Below are 21,977 nucleotides of genomic sequence, written 5' to 3' on the forward strand. Positions count from 1 at the left end.
ATGGAGATGGCCTTCTCGCATCTCTGCTCTCTCCTCTCCTTGATTTGCTCCTTCCTGCTCCTCCTGTTCCCTCAGGCTGTCTTCCTTTCCTCCATCCTCCCTCACCACTGTTTTTCCCTTCTTTACTCTAGCAAAACCCAACTAGCCTGTGAACTCCATTGGGTTTGCTGTGACCTTCTTGGTGGAGTCCAAACTGGCTAACATGGGTTAAGTGACCTTTTTTTTTTTTTTTTTTTTTTTTTTTTGAGACAGAGTCTCGCTTTGTTGCCCAGGCTAGAGTGAGTGCCGTGGCGTCAGCCTAGCTCACAGCAACCTCAAACTCCTGGGCTCAAGTGATCCTTCTGCCTCAGCCTCCCGGGTAGCTGGGACTACAGGCATGCGCCACCATGCCCGGCTAATTTTTTATATATATATCAGTTGGCCAATTAATTTCTTTCTATTTATAGTAGAGACGGGGTCTCGCTCTTGCTCAGGCTGGTTTTGAACTCCTGACCTTGAGCAATCCGCCCACCTCGGCCTCCCAAGAGCTAGGATTACAGGCGTGAGCCACAGCGCCCGGCCTGGGTTAAGTGACCTTTATCTGACCTCTCCTGCTCTCCCTATTTGACATCCCTTCCCCCCCATCTTCTTGTGTGTCAGCTATGCTGAACTTCTTTTTATTTCTCAAATGTTAAGGTGGGAAAACAAATGGGACAGGGGGATGTGAAGAGTTTGCTGTGGGCTGTGTGATAGAGATCTTCTCCTCAAGTCTTCTCTGAAAAATCTACTTAAGCTCATTGCTCGGTAATGCTTTGGTGTGAGTTCTTTCATGCCATTCCATGTAAATGATTACTTAGAATGAAAACAGAGGCTGCACTTAGAAACAGACAACATCTGCATCACATGATAAATCCAGGTATTCCATTTTAGTAAAATGTTGTATCTAACTCATTTTTAACAAGGAACTTCTGGGCATAATCTGGACATAATCCTTACGTGGGATAAACAATGCGAGTGTTAGAATTTTAGCTAACATGACGAAAGTGTTGTTTTTTCCATTTGTTTTCTTGTTGTTCTTGTTTTGGGATGTTGCACTGGGTCAGCTCTGGCTCTTATAGGAGCCCAGGAAAATCATGGTGTGAAGCAGTAACTAAGGGTGTCTGGCATTAGCTAGAATAGTGGATTGATGAACTTGGGAGGGAGAGCTGTTGAATGCCACCACTCTTGAATTGTTCCTAAGAGAATCACAGTGGAATCTAGGACGATAGTGAATCCCAGAAGACATCTGCAGCCTATGCAGCTGCCAGCCCTGTTTGCTGGAGGCACCTACCTTATTTTTACTGAAATTGCTATCTGTTCAAATCCTCTGCTCATTTTCAGTGATCCATCTCTTTTTCCCTCTCGATTGTTGACCACTGCTAATTGAATCCTGGGACTATTTTCCAGTGTATAACAGAGTTTCATTTAGGGAAGATTTGTCGTCACTGGAACTTGAAGGAGACTTGGAATTACAGTCATCCCTCGGTATATGCTGGGGATTAGTTACACGTCCCCTTGACTATAGCAAAATCCACGTATACTCAAGTCCCAAAGTCCTGCAGAACTTACAAAAAGCGGGCTCTCTGTGCAGGCAGGTTTAGTATTCTGGGACATTGTATTTTCTGTCTGTGTTTGCTTGGAAAAAAGCCTTATAATAAATAGCGAGCCCAGCAGTTCAAATCTGTGTTGTTCAAGAGTTGATTATATAGCTTCCCAAAGCACACTGCATTAAGATGAGGCTACCCTGAACTCTTGTAGTAATTTAGGAATGGTTACAAAATGCAGTTACCTGAGCTTTCCGGAAATCCTTGGACTTTTGCTCCTTTTCATCAATTTTTATTTGAGTCATACGGACGAGGGTGAATACTAGCTCTCTCAAGTTTTCTTGGTCCTTTAAAAGCTTGTTTTCTTCTGCAAGTTGGTGTTCTACTAACTTAGATTCTGCTTCTGATAGGATTTTCTTTTGAAAAAACACAGCATAATTTATTTGTTTGAAAGGATACAATAAGGCTAATATCTTAGACTACCTTTTTACTTACTGTGTAGTATTTATTTTATTAAAACATAAAACAAACTTGCTCCACTGTTTTAGCTTCAATTTTTTTCTTTATTTTATAAAAGAATGTACAAACCAGTGTGTTAACATGGTAGAACTTTTTCTTATCCAGACTGCATCTTCAAGTTTAGAAAAAGAGACATAAAAACATGTTTTTGTTTTCTTTTCTGAGACAGAGTCTCACTCTGTTGCCCTGGCTAGAGTGCTGTGGTGTCAGCCTAGCTCACAGCAACCTCAAACTCCTGGGCTCAAGCAATCCTTCTGCCTCAACCTCCCGAGTAGCTGGGACTACAGGCATGTGCCACCATGCCTGGCTAAATTTCTCTCTATATATTTTTAGTTGTTCATATAATTTCTTTCTATTTTTAGTAGAGACAGGGTCTCACTCTTGCTCAGGCTGGTCTCAAACTCCTGAGCTCAAGCAATCTTCCTGCCTCGGGCCTCCCAGAGTACTAAGATTACAGATGTAAGCCACCACACCTGGCCAAAAACATGTTTTAAAATACCTCAACTGTAGCTTGAATAAACAAAATTTGAGAGTTTATTAGACATTGGTGAAATAAAATATTTGTTGTTTACTTTTAATATAATTTTAAAATCTCATGACTTTGTATAATTTTTGCCAGTTTCATCACATCTTTTTTTTTCTCAAATTTAACATGCTGGAGTGGACTCTGCAATGAAGAACTAGGCCCACATTAAGCAGGATCATACTCTCTTTGAGCATAGTTAAAAACACAACTTTGTATTAACTATTCTTACATAGAAGTTTAAATGAAAGTTGATATTAACCTGTTGGACCAAATTCCTCTTAGCAACTTCAACTTCCTTGTGGAGCTCTCTCCTTCTTTCAGATAATGCAGAATCATCTTTAGGGATAGCTTCCATCTGGAAATCAAAATTTAAAACAGGCATTTATATAGAAAGAAATCTCCAATGCCATGTAGTCAACCCCATCACATACTTTTTGAAATGGTGGGCAAATTATGATTCTCAATCTTATAGGAAATGCCTTTTATGCCAAATATTCTTTATAAAGTTATGGCAAACTAAAATATGAAGACCTGCCAAAAATATATAATTCATCAGCTGCATCTATAATTCATTTAGAAATAAAATCAATCTTACTAAAAATAGCTAACATTTATTGAGCATAGATGAAGTGCCTAGCAAGGTTCTAAGTACTTATATGTATTATCTTATTTAATGCTCACTATGATCACATGATAGGCAAATATTATCTCCAGTTGTACTGATGAGAAGAATTAGGCACAAAAAATATTTAAGCAACTTGCCTCAATGGTGCAGGTGCAAACTCAGGGAGCTAGACTCAGAGCCCCTGACTTTGATACTACATTATACTGCCTAACTCATGACCTAACACTTTGGAAACATGCATATACTATGACTCTTCAACTGATAGTTATAAAATGTGAATTCATTTATGAAATCCTATAGGTTAAAGAAAAAAATGAAGCTATTTATAACAGTGGGAATACTTTGCTATTTATATGTAGTAGTTTAATAGCTAGAAAGTTCTTACACAAAATAAAAGCTTTTTAACTTCTTTGTTGATACCCTAAACTTCCACCATTCTGTTTCTGTTGTATTGGCTTGCACTTCTGTCCTATGTTAAAGTACTTTGGAGAGAAGGCAACATCTTATTCTATAGTCTTTATTGCCCTATTAGGAGAGAGTTTGTCAGATTCTTTATGATAAAGAAGCAAGCAGAGAGGAGGATATTTGGCAGCTGATGGGGGAAGGGGTGCCATCTGAGGCTACAAGAAGGGTCATCTTGGTGCTTATAGCCTATGTAACTTAGAGAAGACTCAGAGTTGGTGGGTTTTTTGGTTTGGTTTTTTTTTTTTTTTTTTTTTTTTGAGACAGAGTTTCGCTCTGTTGCCCAGGCTAGAGTGCCATGGCATCAGCCTAGCGCACAGCAACCTCAAACTCCTGGGCTCAAATGATCCTCCTGTCTCAGCCTCCGAGTAGCTGGGGCTACAGGCGTGCACCATGATGCCTGGCTAATTTTCTTCTATTTGTAGTAGAGACTGGGTCTCACCCTTGCTCAGGCTGGTCTTGAACTCATGACCTCAAGCAATCCTCCCACCTTGGCCTCCCACAGTGCTAGGATACAGGCGTGAGCCACTGTGCCCAGCCAGAGTTGGATCTTTATAGCAAAATCCCATGACTCCAATTTGATATGGTTCATTTCCTACTGTGACAGCACACACTTTTAGGCATCAAGATTGAATACTGGCTAAAACTTGTCCTGAGAAGGGAACACCATACTGTTTAGTGATTTAAAGGTCACCTAGCAAGATCTTTCTGAGGGTCATGCTGCTATTTTAAAGTAGTTCAAGTGTCTTTGGATGCCCTATCATCCATGAATGAGCATATCTTCAATAGCAGCTTCTGTACCCTCAGGTGCCCCATGACGTCCTGCTCTTCCCCTCACCTCTCCTACTATGGAGAGCTAGCTGTGAGAAGCACACACTCGACTTAAGAAGATGAGGCGTGGTCTTGTGGAATCTACGTAACAATATACAGAACTGATACTGTTTTAATGGATAAGTGCTTTAGCAGATCAAAAAGGGGAGAACTCAACATAGACTTGAATAATTGGGGGAAACTTTATGGAAGAGGTGAAAAATCAGCATGATTTCTTCCGGAAAGTCAAGCCTTCCTGGACGGAAGGAGTCCAGCAAGTATCCTGGGTCACCATCTGGCTCTCTGCTATCGGTGGGCCAGGAATAAGCTGCCCCTCACGCTCTGCTCCCAAGTGAGGGTGTGGGCAAATCTGTACGTAACTGCCAAGTGGGACCAGGAAAGCTTGCAAGGTTTTGACAGAAAATTTGATGAGAGCACACTCACCAGCTACTGTGTCAACAAAAGGCTCCTGACACATTTTCCTGCTTTGAGGCCTTAGACATTTTGGTTGTTTCCAATGTGCTGAAGTACAAACAATACTGCAATGAACTGTATTCATTTTTGAACTCTGGCTAGCTGCTGGTCTGACACCTTTTCCAATTCTCCATAAACCCAGCTCTCTAGTTTCAGGTAAGAATTAGGTATACTTGGTGTTTTGAAGAAGTCACAAGGTGAGCCATTGGTAGCTGAGCCTGCCGGTCGCCTAGCCAATAGCCACCCTCCATTTGACCTTACTAACAGAATTCCGTTTGTGTTTAGAGTTGCAGTGTGTCCGGGAGTCCTCACACTTCTTTGCAGTCTGAGGGGGTGAACATACGAGCCAGGAAAAGCCAATGAAATATAAGGGGGAGTCTGCTGGGTAGAGCGCCTGGAAAAATGACTGCTTTCCTGTTAAAAAGGCAGAGCCAGCCAAGTCAGCTAGCACGCGCCTTTTGCTCTCTGCCCTTCTGCCTTCTTGTGTGAGCCTATGCTTAAAGGTAGGTAGAGTAGCCATGGAGAAGAAATATACACATTAAGGATGACAGAAAAGGGAGCTAAAAGAACCCTGAACTTTTTGTTATGTGAAATTACCTGATGTGCCTATCTCTGTTCTTTATATTATGTGAATAAAACAAAGCTATTCAGCAAAGCTGCTATAGTTGAGTTTCTGTTACTTGTGGAAGCCAACTTGCAAACCTAATTGACATATCTTTTGAAAGGAAACCTTACCTTCCTACAGTAATTTGGAAAATAAGCTGGAGTCAGACTAAAGTCTCCATTAATGCAAGAGGACAAAAAACTATGAAGGATCAAAGTTCCAATGATGTGGTCTGAGGTGACAAGATATATACCATTACTTTTGAGTCCTAAATTGCTTATGTCAGCAGGTTTTGTAAGTTTATTTTAGTTCTTTGGTTTGGTTTTTATAAGGTAGCATTTCACACTTAAAAAACATGTTTATTAGAATCAGCCAAACAACAGAAATGGGTAAAATTTAAACATCTTCTGCTCCCTGCTCTGCTTCAAATGCTACTGCCCAGGAGTCACTGTTAATAGTTTTCGTTTCTGTTCATCCAGATATTTTCAATGAATAATTATCGGTAACTTTCATAAAAGTTATGAAAATAAACATAGTTCTGTTGCTGTAAACATCCCAGTTAGTTGATAATAATGAACCTTGGTTTAATGCTTTGATATTTTTCTAAAATATTCTAAACTTTCATGGGGCTTGTGTCCTGAGTTTCCAGGAGAGGCTCTCTGTACAGTCAAATGCCACAGGAGAATCAAACAGTTGTCTCTGGGGGAAAATAAATTCTGAAGAACTGCCGGAGCCCTTCATGTTTACCTTTTATCTCTTTCCTTTCTGGGTTGCACGCAACTCTGAAATGTTCGCTAGAGCTGGGAGTGACTGGCCTGACCCACCCCTATTTTCAAGTACTGCCAGCTGTGGGCAGTGGCCGGGATAATTATAAATTGTAAGGTCAAAGAGGAAGTTAGTCTCTCACTGAAACCATACCAGGACAAAAACATAGATTGTTCTTAAAATAATGAAGGAAGAGGATTTTAATACATTTTAATTTCTGTTAGTTTTACATTCTGTGAGTGCTAGTTTGTCAACATAATAGCTAGTAGTGTCAAAATACATTATAAATATTAATAGCTTTTACTTGTTAAAATCTGAACAACTTGTGAGCACTCTACTGCAAACTCCTCTTCAGTCCAGGGCCATTCCTTACATATTTTGTGTCCAGCCAGATCAAACTATAGCAACAAGCCTCACCATAAGGAACAGCTTCCAATTAGTTTTATAGCATCCCATGCTTAAGTATAAGTAGATAACCAGGGACCATCAGATATTAGAGGAGAGTTTCTAATAAGAAAGAGACAAAATCAAATAAACAAAACCAGAAAAAAGTAACTTGAAGAAAATAAAGTCTACTTAGGAAGAAGAAGAAAAAAGATATCCACAGGGAGTTCAGGGCTGGGCACCGTGGCTCACACCTGTCATCCTAACACTTTGGAAGGCTGAGGCAGGAGGATTACTTGAGCCCAGGAGTTTGAGGCTGCAGTGAGCCATGATGACACCACTGCACTCTAGCTGGGTGACAGAGTGAGGCTGTGTCTCAAAAAAAAAAAAAAAAAAAAAAAAAAAAAAAAATCTTTAGTAAGGTAAGAGAAGATATGGAATAAAAATAAGTATACTATACAAAAGAAACATTCAGAGAACACAAAGAGCTCATGGAAATATAAAATATGATAGCAGAATGAAAGAGTAGAAGGGTTGGAAGGAAACATTGAGGAAATCTCTGTTTTGGCAAGTCAAGAAGACAAACAAGAATGGAAAATAAAGAAGACAAGGAAATCAGAGGACTATTTTAGAACATCCAACATCTGCATAAAAGGAGTCCAAGAAAGAACAGAGAAAACAGAGCGAGCAAAATTCAAGACAAAGTATCAGATCTGAAGGACATAGGTTTCCGTATACAGAGAACCCACTGTGTGTCCACCACGATGGACACAATGGGAATATCATTATGAAAAATTAAAAATTCTAGAGGCAAGTAAAAGATCCCACAAGCTTCCAGCATGGGAAAAAATTATTTCAAGAATCAATAATCAGAAAGATACCAAGTTCTCTTAACAGTGACTAGAGAAATTAGAAGACAATTGATTAATACCTTCTGGGGGAAAATTATTTCTGACCTAAAATTCTATAACCAATTCAATTATTAATTATCTGTATGGCTGGTGTGAGGGTAAAACATTTTCTGTCATGCAAGGTCTTCTGACATGCATTTTCTGGCACACGAGGTCTTAAAAAATTACTTTCCACTCACATTTTCTCAGGAAGCTGCTGGAAGGCATGCTTCCCCCCACAAAAAGCAAGCAAGCTAGAAGAGCAAAATAGAAGAGATCTTGAAACAGGGACTCCAACACGGAGAAGAGGTGAAAGGCGTTGCCGAGCTGGTGGGCGCAGGGCAGCAGCACATGGAGAAAGGGGACTGGTGTGTACCAAGGCAGGAGGCGAGAAAGAGAAAAGCAGCCCCTGATGCCCAGGAGCTGGTCTGGCACAGCCAGGCCTGGGTGTTCTGCTGAACATAAATAATTTCACAAAACATTAACTTCAGACAAAGCCACTCTCTGTGATCATGGTGGATCAAGACAAGAATAAGACTGCTTCATAACTGTGTGTGAACACAGACAAAAAACATGAACATTGTTCAAGCCACCAAATACCATACATTCCCTACATGCAGCTGCCTTTACCAGTCACAGCCCTTAGCCTCCATCTAGTCTTTACTCTTTCTAGCTAAGATTTATTAAGATATTCAACCATAGAATTGCTCCCATTTCCTGACAACACCCAAATTCAGGGCAAAGTCCCATTTCCTTAAACCATCCCCCAAATCATACAACCCAAGTACAAGTCCTGTAAGTCTTTTCTAATACCCTCCAGTGACACTCATTACAGTCTTCCATGGCATGTGTTCTCCCTTGCTGCAATGTGTCATTAACTCCTTCAACTACAGGTGTGTGGCTGTTGGTCTCTGGCTAGAAGTCCCTGGCAAGGCTCAAGAGTGATTTCTTCAAAAGATTGAATGGGCTAGCAAATGTGTCTTAAAATACTGAGAGGAAATTTATACAACTGGAGAAGAATTTGGGACTGAACTAATGAGAAATATGCAGAAAGTATGCGAATGAAGTATACATGAATATGTCACTTAAGAATATTAATCTGGTAGCAAAATGGAGGACAGATTGGACAGGGAAGGACCTGGACTTAACAGACAGCAATAGCTGGTGGGCAGTTGCAGTCATTCAGGTGGTGCAGAGTGGGTGCTAAGACACATCTCTGAGGTTCAGCAATGGGGCCTAAGGATGCCATCTTCCCCACAGGAATAAAATAGTCATTTTATAGTCTTACCCTAACTACAAAATTATCTTTAGCTTTTCAAAAAGTTTCCATCCCTTCTAAAGCTTCCTTAAGAAGGGAAGCAATATTTACTGAGTACCTTCTTGGTACTACACACTTTCCCATTTGTAATCACTCTTATTCCTGCAGTAATCCCAGTTCAAAGGTTGGGAAACACCTAACATAGGAAGAAGTTCAGTGGATCTAGGCTGTAAACCTGACTCTGCCTGATTCAAAGTTAAAGCCCTCCTCCATATAGTATGTTGTCACAATTGCCTTTAATACTAGGAGTGAGTCATGAAGACAGAAAAATGCAGAATCACTTTTAAATGAAGGTAGAGAGAGATGAAATCTCTAGAAAACCCAATAAAGAAAAATTATAGCATATACAAAGTGGCACAGTTGCATGGTAAGAAGATTTTGTTGTTGTTACCACCTCAGACATGATGTTATGTTTAGAAATAGAATAACCTTACAGATTCATGGTATTCTAACCCTTAAAACATGATGGTGAATATCAGAGCAAAATCCTAGGAGTCACTGTCTCATTTCTTTTCAGTTCAAATTGGAAATCAATAAGAGCCATGTTTAAATGCAGAAGTGTACTGTAACGTGCAATATTATTACATGAGCATATGATGCCTTTGATTAAGGAATTTTCCAGATTCCAGTTTGTCATGCTAACCAACATGGTCATTAAAAGTTCCGATGGTTTTGCCTAACTCCAGCAAAGTCTGCCTGCCTCTGGCAGGCCCATCTTCTACCTGCCCATGCCTAGACTTGGCAAATGCTCCAGGGAGGGAAAAGGCCACCCACCTCCGCTCACCAGCAAGTGATCGTGCCTTTGTGAAATTTACTTTCCACAATTTAGTTTATTTTTTTTCTGGCTGTTATGGCAGGAAATATGGTCCATCACAACATTTTATATTTTAACTAAAAGTAGAACTAGCAGAATTACATTTTATATTATTTTATGTGTCCCTTCTATGGTACTTAATCTAGATTTTCTGGTAAAGGCAAACCTAAGTCTGTTTAGTGTATGTCATCTTTTAGAATCAGTCTTGTGATTTTTATCAATGTATAACCATTTTGAGATCACCAGTAAGTATTAATCTATGTAATCACAGTAAATAGAGTTAACTACTCTATTTAAGTTACCTTATTCTTTAATTTTAATGGGAATTCTTTGTTGATTCACCATTAGAAGTATATTTAACAGATTACTTATTACTGGAATCAACAAGACTAGTTATTAAAAGCAGTGATAATATTTATCCTAGAATTTAAAGAAATCTTACTGAATGGTTATTTGGTCCATAAACAAGAATTGTTTTATCAATACAAGCCACACTTGCTGGTTTTAAGAGTATCTTACTCATCGCATTTAGGTTTCCATCAATATTTTTTCCATCAATACTTTGAACAGACATTGTACCTGTTATTTACTATAATCTCACTATGACTGAGCTGGGATGGCCACAGGGTCTGTGTTTGCCCAAAGTTCCAACTTAACATTTCAATGCCCTCAGCCTTAAAGCTGAGGTTTGAAACCAAAGCTTCAAAACTTGGGAAGTTGGGTTAAAAATATGTTTAAAGGCATTGGAGTTGCAACAGTAAATAGAGTTAAAGTCTTAAAAGGTTTCTAGCATTTCCTGGGAAGTAGTAAAGTATTAATTTATACTGGATTCTAGTAAGTCAAGGATGACTCTTACAATCTTTATGGTTAGTAACCACCCAAAGAATAGAATAGAACACAAAGCTAACTAATGCATATCTAAAATGGGGAAAACAGAACAATATAAAACTTTGATTAATCTAGAAGAAGAAAATACAGAAGGCACATAAAACAGGACAAAGAGAAAGCAATAAAATATACTAGATATGAGGTCAAGTATATTTACATTTACATTAAATGTTAATTTTTTGGACTGAATACAAGAATTAAAAGGCAGAACTTATGAGACCAGATTTTGAAAAGTATATGCTATGTATGTGAGACACACAGAAAGAGTGAAAGTAAATGGGAAATTAAATATCATGAAAAATCTAACCCAAAGACTTAGTGTAATTGATCTTATGAGACAAAATATGGCAAAAAGCATTACTAGAGTTACAGAGATTTCAGAGCAGGAAAATAAATCTACCTGCTGGAACTGCAATAAAACTATTAAAAATGTAAAAGAAACACAACTAACTGTTACATTTATTTTGCAAAAGAGTAAAAAAACACATTTTGCCTCACTGAGATAGAAAAGTTAAAATTAAAAGATTATGAGTACCATCTGACAGCAAGATCAACTAGTCATTTGTAACACTCATAACCCCAACCAGTTTTTTCACACCTTGCTTAAGGTTAGTCTTTCAGTCAGGACAGGCTAAATTATGCTACAGAAATATACAGCCCCAAGTGTCATGGCTTCGGACAACAAAAACTATTTCTTACAAAACCTGTGGCCAATCAAGCTGACTTTCTAAGGCCACTGTTGGCTCAGAATTCCCAGCTGCTCCAATTTTAAGCACCTCTGTATCATCATGTCCTTCCACAATTGCCGCAGGAGAGGGAGAAAGAACTAGAGGGTCTCACACTGGCAGTTAGATGCTCTAGGCTAGAAGAGACGTGGGCCACTTCTGTCCACAATCCATCGGCCATGACCCTGCTCAACTGCAAGGGGTGCGAGGAAGTATAAAGTTTCCATGTGCCCAGAAGGAGAGGAGAACTAGGTGTAGGTTAGAATCAGAGCGGCTACCACAGTTGAGAACTCCTGTTTAAAGTTTCTGAGGTCACGAACCTCCACATAAGGCCCTGGAGCATGACAATCCCAAAGAGAATGGGGAAGGTTTCCCAGCAGCTTCATCTCAGAGACTGATCCCTTTTTCACCAAAGGAAGCACTGACCAAGGCTCTAGCACAGGGATGCGGCCCTCTCAAGGATCCTCTGCATTTTCTGTAGAGCTTGGTCATCTGGCACAGGAAGTGCCATCTGAGAGAGAAGTCAGAGGCAATGGGACCAAACCCCCTCACTTGGGAACCCAGAGGTGCTATGCAGGTAACAGCTGTCTTGAGCATCCTCTGACTGGAGTACACCTCGGACACTGCACAAAATCAGCCAGTAGCCTGACACTGGGTTCTGGATTGCCTTTGGCTAGCTGGAGGTGCAGCTACTGACCATCTATATTTACATAGTCTGCCATGACACCATGCTGGGTCTCTTTTAACTGGTAAAGATAGTGATGCTCTTGGCCCTACCCTGTAGCGAACCCTCTAGCCATTCGAGAACTGGATGACCCAATTCCTTCCCCAGGCCAGGCTGATGCCTGATCCAAACAAGACATTTCTGTAATTTTGGGCTAGCAAAAAGAAACTGAAAAACATTATAGGACTATAGACTCTATAACAGGCTCGACACATTTGAAAATTGCCTTTTGTCTGTTACTTTTGTTCTCTTTCTCTATTGATAGCAAAACCAACTTCCTAAAATATTATTACTTCAAAAGACAGCGCTGAGCTTAAAAATCAGATAGTGGTTTACAACACTCACCTCTAATAGAAGCCTTTGATGCAATGCTTGAGTTTGATTGAGAGCATCCAAGGACACTTTTAAGAGTAGTTCCATTTTTTTTAAATTTCGAAAATTTCGTTCTTTCTCTCTTTGCTTACGAGAAAGCTCATCATGGTAGTTCTGCTTGTCAATGAGAGTGTTTCGTAAATTGAGATCCAAGATTCCTCTGTTCCAGGTAAAGGGAGAAGATGAAAGTGATGTGTCATCAGCTGTCCTATTTGTTTTTCAAAACTTGTCAAGACAGCATGCTCAGTATATAGATACAGAACTATTTTCATGTTAGAATCACAAATAGTAAATAATGCCAAAAGCAATTAGGTTTATGAGTTGGTATCATTTAGAGCTGCAGTCTTATAAAACTCCCAAATGTAACGATAGATCGGCAGAGACAGAAGCCCCCGTTTCCCTGAAATTTTAATTAAAAATAGGACATAAAACTCTCCCAGGGAATCACATCATGAAATTACTCCTGTTAGGAAAAAGTCAAGATTTTAGCTCAGAAATACCATTCATTTATTGGTAAAATCCCGGAACTTTACAGCACACTCAAGTGGTATAACTTCCCAGAGGCACATTTCAGAAGCTTACAACATACAATAGATTATGTCCATAAAATTTGGTCACAGAGAATTGAGGAAAATGATGAGTAAAGGATGGAAAAAAGACTTCAAAATGATTTATCTAATAGTATTAGTTTGTTTTAATTATTTATTTAGAAGATAGAGTCTTACTCTGTCATTGTAGCTCACTGCTACCTCAAACTCCTGGGTTCAAGTGATCCCCCTGCCTCAGCCTCCCAAGTAGCTGGGGCTACAGGAGCATGCCACTACACCTGGCTAATTTTTAAAATTTTTTGTAGACTTGGGGTCTTACTATTGCCCAGGCTGGTTTTGAATTGAGCTCAAGCGATTCTCCCACCTTGGCCTCCCAAAGTGCTAGGACTACAGGCATGAGTCACCGTGCCCAGCCTGATACTTTTTTTTTTTTTTTTATTAATGGTAAAAATAGATTTTAAATTCTTTAAGAATGTTTATTAAATCAACATAAAACTGTTTGGGATTATGCTTTGATTCCTCAAATATAAACTGTAGAGAACTTTAGATGACAGAACATACATAAATACAACTAACCTTTCAGTTAGTGAAGTTGCTTCATTCTCTCTGGCTAACTCCAATAGCTTGACCAATTGGTTATATTCTCGTTCTTTGATTTCAAGTAAGGCTCGTTTGCCTTCAACTTCCTTCATTACATCTTCCTTCTCTTCCACTACAGCACTGACTTTGTTTTCAACTTTCTTTAGGGCGTCATTTATCTCTTTGAATTCTTGTTCCAAGACAATTTTCTTCTTTTCCATTTCTCTGTAGGGGATACACACACATGCACATACATGTGCATTTGTTGTCTTTACCTATTCTTATTTCCTAACCAGGCAGCAGAAGAGCGAGGCATAAACTCAGTGATTCCAGAAGTGGGCATCTCCACTGAGTGCCATTAAGGGCAGAGATATGACCAGCCTCCCTACTTTCTCCCCAGATCCCAATTGCTACCATCTCCTCTGATTCTACCCTCATCCTGACCAGCCTCCTAGAACTGACCTGAATCTCTCAATTTTGCTGCTGCTAAGCTTGGTTTTTAGAACTGTTAATAGTGTCTGCTTTGTTTTCCCTTCTTTTAAGATCAGTCACCATAGCAGTCATATTATTTTTCCAAACTTATTATATCTTCACTTTACCTTTTATGATTTCCTTAAACCCCAAGAATTTCCTCAATGACCTGTGCATCCAAATGTGCTCTGAATGTCTAGGGGTGTCATCCATGTGACTAGATGGCAAAGTGAGGAGGTCCCATCATTTGGGCTTTAGGCTGCTGGCTGGCTGACATACTTCCGGACCATGAAATTCTAACCAGTTCAAATAATTTATCCCTTGCACAGCTCTGTTAGAGTCACCTGAAGTTCTCCATGAAAATGTGATTTACAGGTTGTAAACAGAATCTTGACCCATAATTAAGACTTAAATGTTATGAATGGTAGCAATTTGCTGCATTCTTTTCTTTTAAAGAACTTGATATACACAACCTAGACAGGGCTGAAAGCAGATATTTCTAGAATTATAACAGTAATTCAATGTGTCCCGTGGTTATTACTCTTTTTTAGTGGACACACATAACTTGGGCTGGGAGGGATTCAAAAATAAAAATGTTAAATCATACACTTTTTTGCGTGTTAGTTTTTCTATCTCTTTTCCAGTTTGTACAGGAATAGTTTGATGGTGGGCAACTTCATCCTGGAAGAGAAATGGAATAGTGTTCAATTATGTAATCTTGGACCAGAAGCAATTAAGACAAGCAAATTAAATAGGAGAGAGAAACTACAATGCGTAGAATCCTATCTGCCTTGTGTGCTTTAATTATTCCATCAGACACTCACAATGACCTTATGAGATAGATATGTTCATTACCGTTTTAAGGAGGAGGTAACTGAGTGTAACAAATACTGTTAGTGCTCTGTAAGATTCTCTTTACAGAGGAAGTGATGCCCCTTGATGTACAATGGTGTTATGTCCCAATAAACCCATCATAAGTTGAAAATATCTCAAGTCGAAAGTTGCATTTGCAACACCTAAACTACCGAAATCAGAGCTCAGCCTAGCCTAAACATTTTTAGAACACTTAGATTAGCCTACAGTTGGGCAAAATCATCTAACACAAAGCCTATTTATAACAAGTATTGAATATCTCTTGTAATTTACTGAATACTGTACTGAAAGTGAAAGGCAGAATAGTTGTGTGTGTAATTTGGAGTACAGTTTCTACTGAATGCATATCGCTTTCACACCATCATAAAGCTCAAAACTCACAACCTGAACCATAGTAAGCTGGAGATGGTCTGTGCACCCATCCCTCAGGTGCTGCAGGGGTGACTGCTAACGGTTCATGCTTGACCTCCTCTCCCCTGGATTGCCACTGGCCGAGCAGAGCTGCCTTGTCAGGGCATAGGAGGGTGGTGGAGGGAAGAGAGGGGCAAGCTGTGACCAATGCCTAATGACGTGGTGATACAACAGCCCGTGCCCTTTGCCTCTGGGTGGTGCGGTTCATGAATTCATGACGTCTCCAAGGGATCAGGGTGAGACTAGAGTTCTCCTGAAACTGCATTTTCCCAGCTCTAGCCTGCCTCCCTCAGTCCCCTAGAGGATTCTCCTTGGAGCTCTCCCTCAATCAGTACTTGTCTTGGGCTCTGCTGCTGGAGAAACCTGCCTAAGATTCATGCTTACAAGAAGTTAAATAATTTTTCCGAAGTCACACAGCTAGTAAGTGGCAAGGCCAAGATCAGAGCTAAGTTTGTTTAACGTCACTTTCCGTTATGCTCTGTGGATTCATGGAAGGTTCAGTTTAAGTCTGAAGACCCTTATGTCCGTGGCAGGGGTCACAGAAGAGTCCCTTCCGGCCTAGGAATCACACTGGAGTTTGAGGCCTGGGGTAGCACGTATGTGTGGAGGTCGAATATGTCACTGCAATGTGGTAGCGTGAGACGTTTCTCTGTGGGGTCTTGCTCAGTCCTGGGGCAGATCCAAGTTTTGTGAGACTGAAACTTGTACAATTTGGGGGATCCTCTTTAAGAAAAAGAGTTGAAAAGTTACAAATGTTAAATTAGGTGCAGGGCCTTGGAAGAGGTTCATGTACATGAGGGGCCTGAAGCTTCAGCTTCACTGGTTTCCTGGCAAGCCTCTCCCTGCTCAGTTCCTCTGTTCCAGGTAGCCGCTGGGCACACCCTGAGCAATTGCTCTGAAGCTCTTAAGGCAAAAGAGGTCAAAGTGTATCATAATTTTCCTCTAAGCCAGTGTATCTCAGATATTGTTTTTTGAACAACTGTAGGTTAAATAGTTTTGAGAGTTATTATATATTTTTCAAAATAAAATGAATAATTCATTATCTTCTAAAACATAAATACAGGCCTCTCATAACTTTCATGGTGAGAGGAAGTGAAGTAGATTCAAACAGACAAAGATAAAGTAATACAAATAGACGCAAGAGGTTAGGACATTTGGTTGCACTTCAAGGAAGCAATTATATTTTTGACACTCATTTGCAATACTGAAAAATGTTTGGTGAAGTCTGGAAAGATTTTTCCCCAGGGTCAGGGTTCCAAATTAGAGTAATACTCCCAAACGTCCTAAAGTGTTTTGTGAATTCCCAGAGTCTAGGTTTAGTTTGGTAGGATCTGTCACAATGCAGAACATTTCTGTTTGTGTGACAATACCCTTCTTTGTCAAAACTATTAATCTTGTTACCGTGTATTTTTACATCCATGCAGGTACAATGTGTAAATTTTTATGAACTGTAAGCAGCACACCTTTAGGACGACCTGACAGTCCATCAATTCTCCTAGTTCCTTCTGCTCCTTTATTAATTGCTTTTGTTTAAATGCCAAATCTTCCCGTAAATTTTTAATTTCTAATTTCTTCTGTATTACTTCCTTACGTAATTCTTCAGTGCTTTCTTTCAATATTTTCATCTTCTTCTCCATTTCCTTTAAAAGTCATGAAAATGATCAAGTTGTATAATCTCAGCAAACATTTATCTACTTGAAAACTGAATTAAAATAATTTCACTCAGCATTTTGATTCTATTTGTTTTGAGGTTCATGAATGAATTCTCGCAGATAAATGCTACTTAGGATTTCTGACATCGTCAGTAAAGGCATGACAATTACGCTGCATGTATAATTAAATATTTTACATTAGATTTGAATTCTTAATTTTTTACTAGTGCTCTTTTCTATCTTCCTATATTTTAAGTAATTTTTCTGAGTTAATTTTTATTTCATACCAAAAAACGTGAGTGAAAGTAAACAATCTAGTTTTCCAGTAGCTTTGTGATTTGACAAAGTCTGATGCAAATAATCTTTGCACATCTGGCTTAGGGTTAACCTGAGTCATATAGGAACTAAAGAAAAGGGAATTCACATTTGGATACCCAACTCTTTGCACTCCTTACTTTCCCACTTTCTTATTAATATTACTTCTCTAGATCATGCATGTTCTCACACATTCTCCCCAAATATCCTCTACTCCAAATTAAATAGATCTTTGCTTCCCAGTCTGTTTATCTGGGGAATGTTTGGGACAGAAGCCGTCTTATACTCAGAAAGTCTACACATTACTTTGTAGTCCCAGCTACTTGGGAGGCTGAGGCAGTGGGATCGCTTGAGCTCAGGAGTTCAAGGCTGTAGTGAGCTATATCCTTCCACTACACTCCACCTGGGCAGCAGAGCAAGAGGGAGACGGGGAGAGGGAGGGAGGAAGGAAAGTCTACACATTACTAATAGAAATTAAAAATAAAATCCTAAGCCTCTCCCACTGACTGACTTAATGTACCCCCTCTTGGCCAAAGGTCTCCCCCCAAAACCTTAAAACTGAGCTCCTGGCCATGATAGGAAAGGAGACCAGACACACTTCCTTATACCCAGTCCCTTTTGGAGTTTAGAAACAACTGACCAGCATTAATGTTAAAATAGAGAAATAAGACTGACGAAACAGATTCTTTATGGCAATAAGATACTAAACTATAAAGAAGACCTAAGGCTATGTGAGACGAGGGTTAAGTCATGTTTTATAATCCATAATATCTAGTTAAACAGTTTTTTGTTGTTGTTGCTATCATGGTGTCACATGACAGATCACAGACCACCTTATCTTCAGCATTCCTTCCTACCGACTTCAAATTTTCAGACAAGACTTAATACTCCCGACCAATTGCCAACTAAAGAATCCCTAAACCCACCTATAACTTGTAAGCTCCTGCTTTGAGATGCCTCACCTTTTAGGGCTAAACCAATGTTTACCTTGATTTATGATTTTACCTGTAATTCCTGTTTCCCCAAAATGTATAAAACCAAGCTGTGACCCAACTGCCTCGGGCACACTTTCTCAAGACCTTTTGAGACCATGTCTCCCCAGGCCACAGTAACTCATGTTCGGTTCAGAATAAACCTCTTTAAAATATTTTACAGCATTTGTTTTTTTTCTGTTAATTCTAATGACTAAGTAGATAAATCCATTTAGCCTGCTATACGCTTTTTTTTTTTTTTTTTTTTTTTTTTTTTTTTTTTTTGAGACAGAGTCTCGCTTTGTTTTCCAGGCTAGAGTGAGTGCCGTGGTGTCAGCCTAGCTCACAGCAACCTCAAACTCCTGGGCTCAAGCAATCCTCCTGCCTCAGCCTCCCAAGTAGCTGGGACTACAGGCATGTGCCACCATGCCCGGCTAATTTTTTTTATATATATATCAGTTGGCCAATTAATTTCTTTCTATTTATAGTAGAGACGGGGTCTCGCTCTTGCTCAGGCTGGTTTTGAACTCCTGACCTTGAGCAATCCGCCCGCCTCGGCCTCCCAAGAGCTAGGATTACAGGCGTGAGCCACAGCGCCCGGCTGCTATACGCTTTTTAATTATCTCCCTCCTCCTTCTGATGCTGGAAGAGAGTAAAATTAGTGAATCTATGATCTGGAACTAAATTCAAAATGCCCTTCCCCCTATAATCTGTATTGCAAATGATAGTTAGGTGTATTTATATAGAATTAATAGTAGTTTACCCTATGCTAAACAGGTTTTGGTGGGCTGGCCTTGGAATTAAACCACTTTGAAATACCAGAAGGTGGAAGCAATGCAAAGTGCAATGATCTATTTACTTTTTATAACAAATCACAAAAAATGGCCACAAATTCCTCCTATTCCCCAGTATGCCATGCCCTTCTGCAATGTGTCTTGATCATTCTTCCCATTAAGAAGTCGGACCTATTTCTCTACTTGGCCATGTTACTTGTCTTGATCGATGGGATGTTGCAATAAATGATTTAAGCAGAGGCTCAAAAAGTTCTCACATGTTGAGATTTGCCCTCTCTTGAGGCTGAAGACCCTTCCACCATCATGTGACCAACTAGTGACATGTGACCTTAGACCAATGAGCCTGCCAACTGGCTGACATATGAATGAAGTCATTCTAGACCACCCAGCCCCAATGGAGTCAGCCGAGACCAGAATAATTCAGAATTGTGAAAAGTAAGATATAGTGTTGTTTTAAGCCACTAAGTTTTGGATGGCTTGTTAATGCAGGGATAAATGATACATCTTCATAAAATTTTTTTGGTGCCAATGAGATATTTAGAAAGCTATGAGGGTAATAGTGATGGCAAAATAATATTTTTAAGTGCCAACCACAGAATCTTTTTTTTTTTTTTTAATTCTGGAAACAAAGCAGATATTATCCAAGTAAATGAGATACCAAATGGCTAAAGCCTATAATAGGTAACACTTGTATTTACTCCAGAAGTTATACAGATACCCTCTCAGCATCATTCACAGTTAAGACTTCTCAATCTTACAGATCTGTCAGGGTATGACTGTTGTGATAAACATTAATATTTATAAAAAGGGATGTTTGAATCCACCTGTATTTAACACTCTGGATCATCTAAGACTTACTCCTGGCTTAGGTATCTTCTCAAATTCTTTTACTATGAGCATTTTTTCTTCCGTTAAGCTGCAAAAGAAAAAAAAAGAAAGAAAAAGAAAAATCAAGTTTGACAAGGTATAAAAGAGTAAGTTCTCTCTGTATTAATAACTTTCTATTTTTTCTCTTTAGAATGCCATTCACATGTTTGTCTGCCAGGCAACCTGGTGTTCATCCTTTGACAGTTTTTCTGACTCCCACGGGCCCATTTAGGTGCTTCCCTCTTCCAGCACTCCCACGACACTGTGTACGCACACCCACGAAACCAGTTACCTCTGCACACTATAACCTAGGGGTCCTCAAACTTTTTAAACAGGGGGCCAGTTCACTGTCCCTCAGACTGTGGAGGGCCGTTGGAGAGTGTGGTGTACATTCCACACATGCGCACTGTGGGCCCGGGACGAGTTGGCTGCTAAGCAGGACAGGCAGCGGTGGCGAAAAGCAAAAACACCGGGCGGCCGGATAAATGTCTTCGGTGGGCCGCATGTGGCCCGAGAGCCGTAGTTTGAGGATGCCTGCTATAACCATTTGGGGGCATGGTCCTCCTCTCAGGACTCAGGCTCCTTCCAGGCAGGCTTCTTTATATTAAATAGCAGTGGGCTAGCACCTGCCTGGATTACTACCACAAACTCCCAAATGATCTCTGACCTCACCCGCCTCTACCTTTGCCCATTAAAATCAATTCTCCACCCAGGCACCATGGTGATGTTTTAACAATGGAAGCAAGATCACATCACTTCCCTGCTTAATACATTCCATCATACCTGGACCAAAATTTAAACTCTTTTCACAAGCCTACACGGCCCTGCATAATCTAGCTGTCCAATCTCACCGCCTACCACTCTCTGGCTCCAGCCACACTGGGCTCCTTGCCAAGCTTGTTCCTGCCTCAAGGCCTTCACTCTTTTGACCCCTCCAACCGGCAAGCTCTTTCCACAGACCTTGCATAGCTCACTCCTTACTTCATGCAGATCTTTAGCAGGCGTCACCTTCTCCTAGAGGTGCCTGAACATCTTATCTGAAACAGCACCAATACCCTCCACTCTTTCCTTGTTCTGCTTTGCCTTTCTCTATAGTCGTCATCTCTACATGACATTATGTGCTTATTTCCCCACTGGAAAACCCAGCTCCCTGTTTACCACTGCACCATCTTCTTAAAAAGTGCTCAGAGTTGGCATCCAGAAAATGTTTATACGAATAAATGGCACGACTGAAATTAGTTTTCTTCCCATTTTCATTGTTTTGAAGTAAAATAATTCATATACTAAATGAGATAAGGGCATGTATACAGCAATGTATCTTCCTTCAAAGTGACCTATTGCATCCCATTCTTCTACATCCAGATTGAAGAAAAACCTCAGGGAAATCATGGAAGGAATTATTCCACAGTGTTCAAAGCTGTGGAGAAGGGTTATTCCAAAAGTTCAGTTTCAGTTTTACATGGCAATTGACTCTTGGTGTATGAATCAGAGAATGTTAGAGCCAGAGGAAATTTTCAGAGACCCAGCTGTGGCAGGGATGAGGGCATTCAAGGGATTAAATGAATATTTCAGGTGAAGGACAGATTTAGACTAAAAAGTATTAAACTCTGATATGAAGGCATAAGACCAGGTGGCCATAACTTGTCTTTACTTCTATGTTGTCATTGTTTGGCTCAGTTCATAGGATCTGTCTTTGGCCCTCATGACAAACACATTGCCATGTGTTTCCTCCACCATTTTCACTTCCTGAACACAGAAGAACATTTCATAGTCTTTCTTGCATTTGGATTGGGGCCATAGGACTAATTCTTGCCAAGGGAAGGTGAGTAGAAGTAAATATCAAATGTCTTCCACAGTCATGTTGAACTGGGAAGGCATGTTGTTCCAGTTGGCAAAGCTACAGGATGGACGAGGCTACATGACTTGCCCTGCACTGTGCTGTGAGCCAGAAACAAAATTTTATTATATTATTCCACTGAGATTCTAAGATTGACTTGTTATGGTTGCACAGCCTAGCTGAAGTCTAACTTCTCT

General features: G+C 39.9%; 1 protein-coding gene across 1 annotated transcript in view; it reads right to left on the minus strand.

Annotated features, from left to right (window-relative positions):
* The window catches only part of CCDC146 (coiled-coil domain containing 146), a 147,679-nt gene that overhangs the window by 20,803 nt on the left and 104,899 nt on the right, over positions 1–21,977 (minus strand). The window contains exons 5-11 of the mRNA XM_012747191.2: positions 19,935–19,992; positions 16,808–16,984; positions 14,668–14,741; positions 13,587–13,814; positions 12,436–12,622; positions 2,867–2,962; positions 1,808–1,978 (exon numbers count right to left, since the gene is read on the minus strand). Coding sequence (XP_012602645.1) covers positions 1,808–1,978; positions 2,867–2,962; positions 12,436–12,622; positions 13,587–13,814; positions 14,668–14,741; positions 16,808–16,984; positions 19,935–19,992 — 991 coding nt within the window. The remainder of the gene's footprint in view (positions 1–1,807; positions 1,979–2,866; positions 2,963–12,435; positions 12,623–13,586; positions 13,815–14,667; positions 14,742–16,807; positions 16,985–19,934; positions 19,993–21,977) is intronic.

Source organism: Microcebus murinus, chromosome 9 (genome assembly GCF_040939455.1).
Source record: "Microcebus murinus isolate Inina chromosome 9, M.murinus_Inina_mat1.0, whole genome shotgun sequence".
NCBI lineage: Eukaryota > Metazoa > Chordata > Mammalia > Primates > Cheirogaleidae > Microcebus > Microcebus murinus.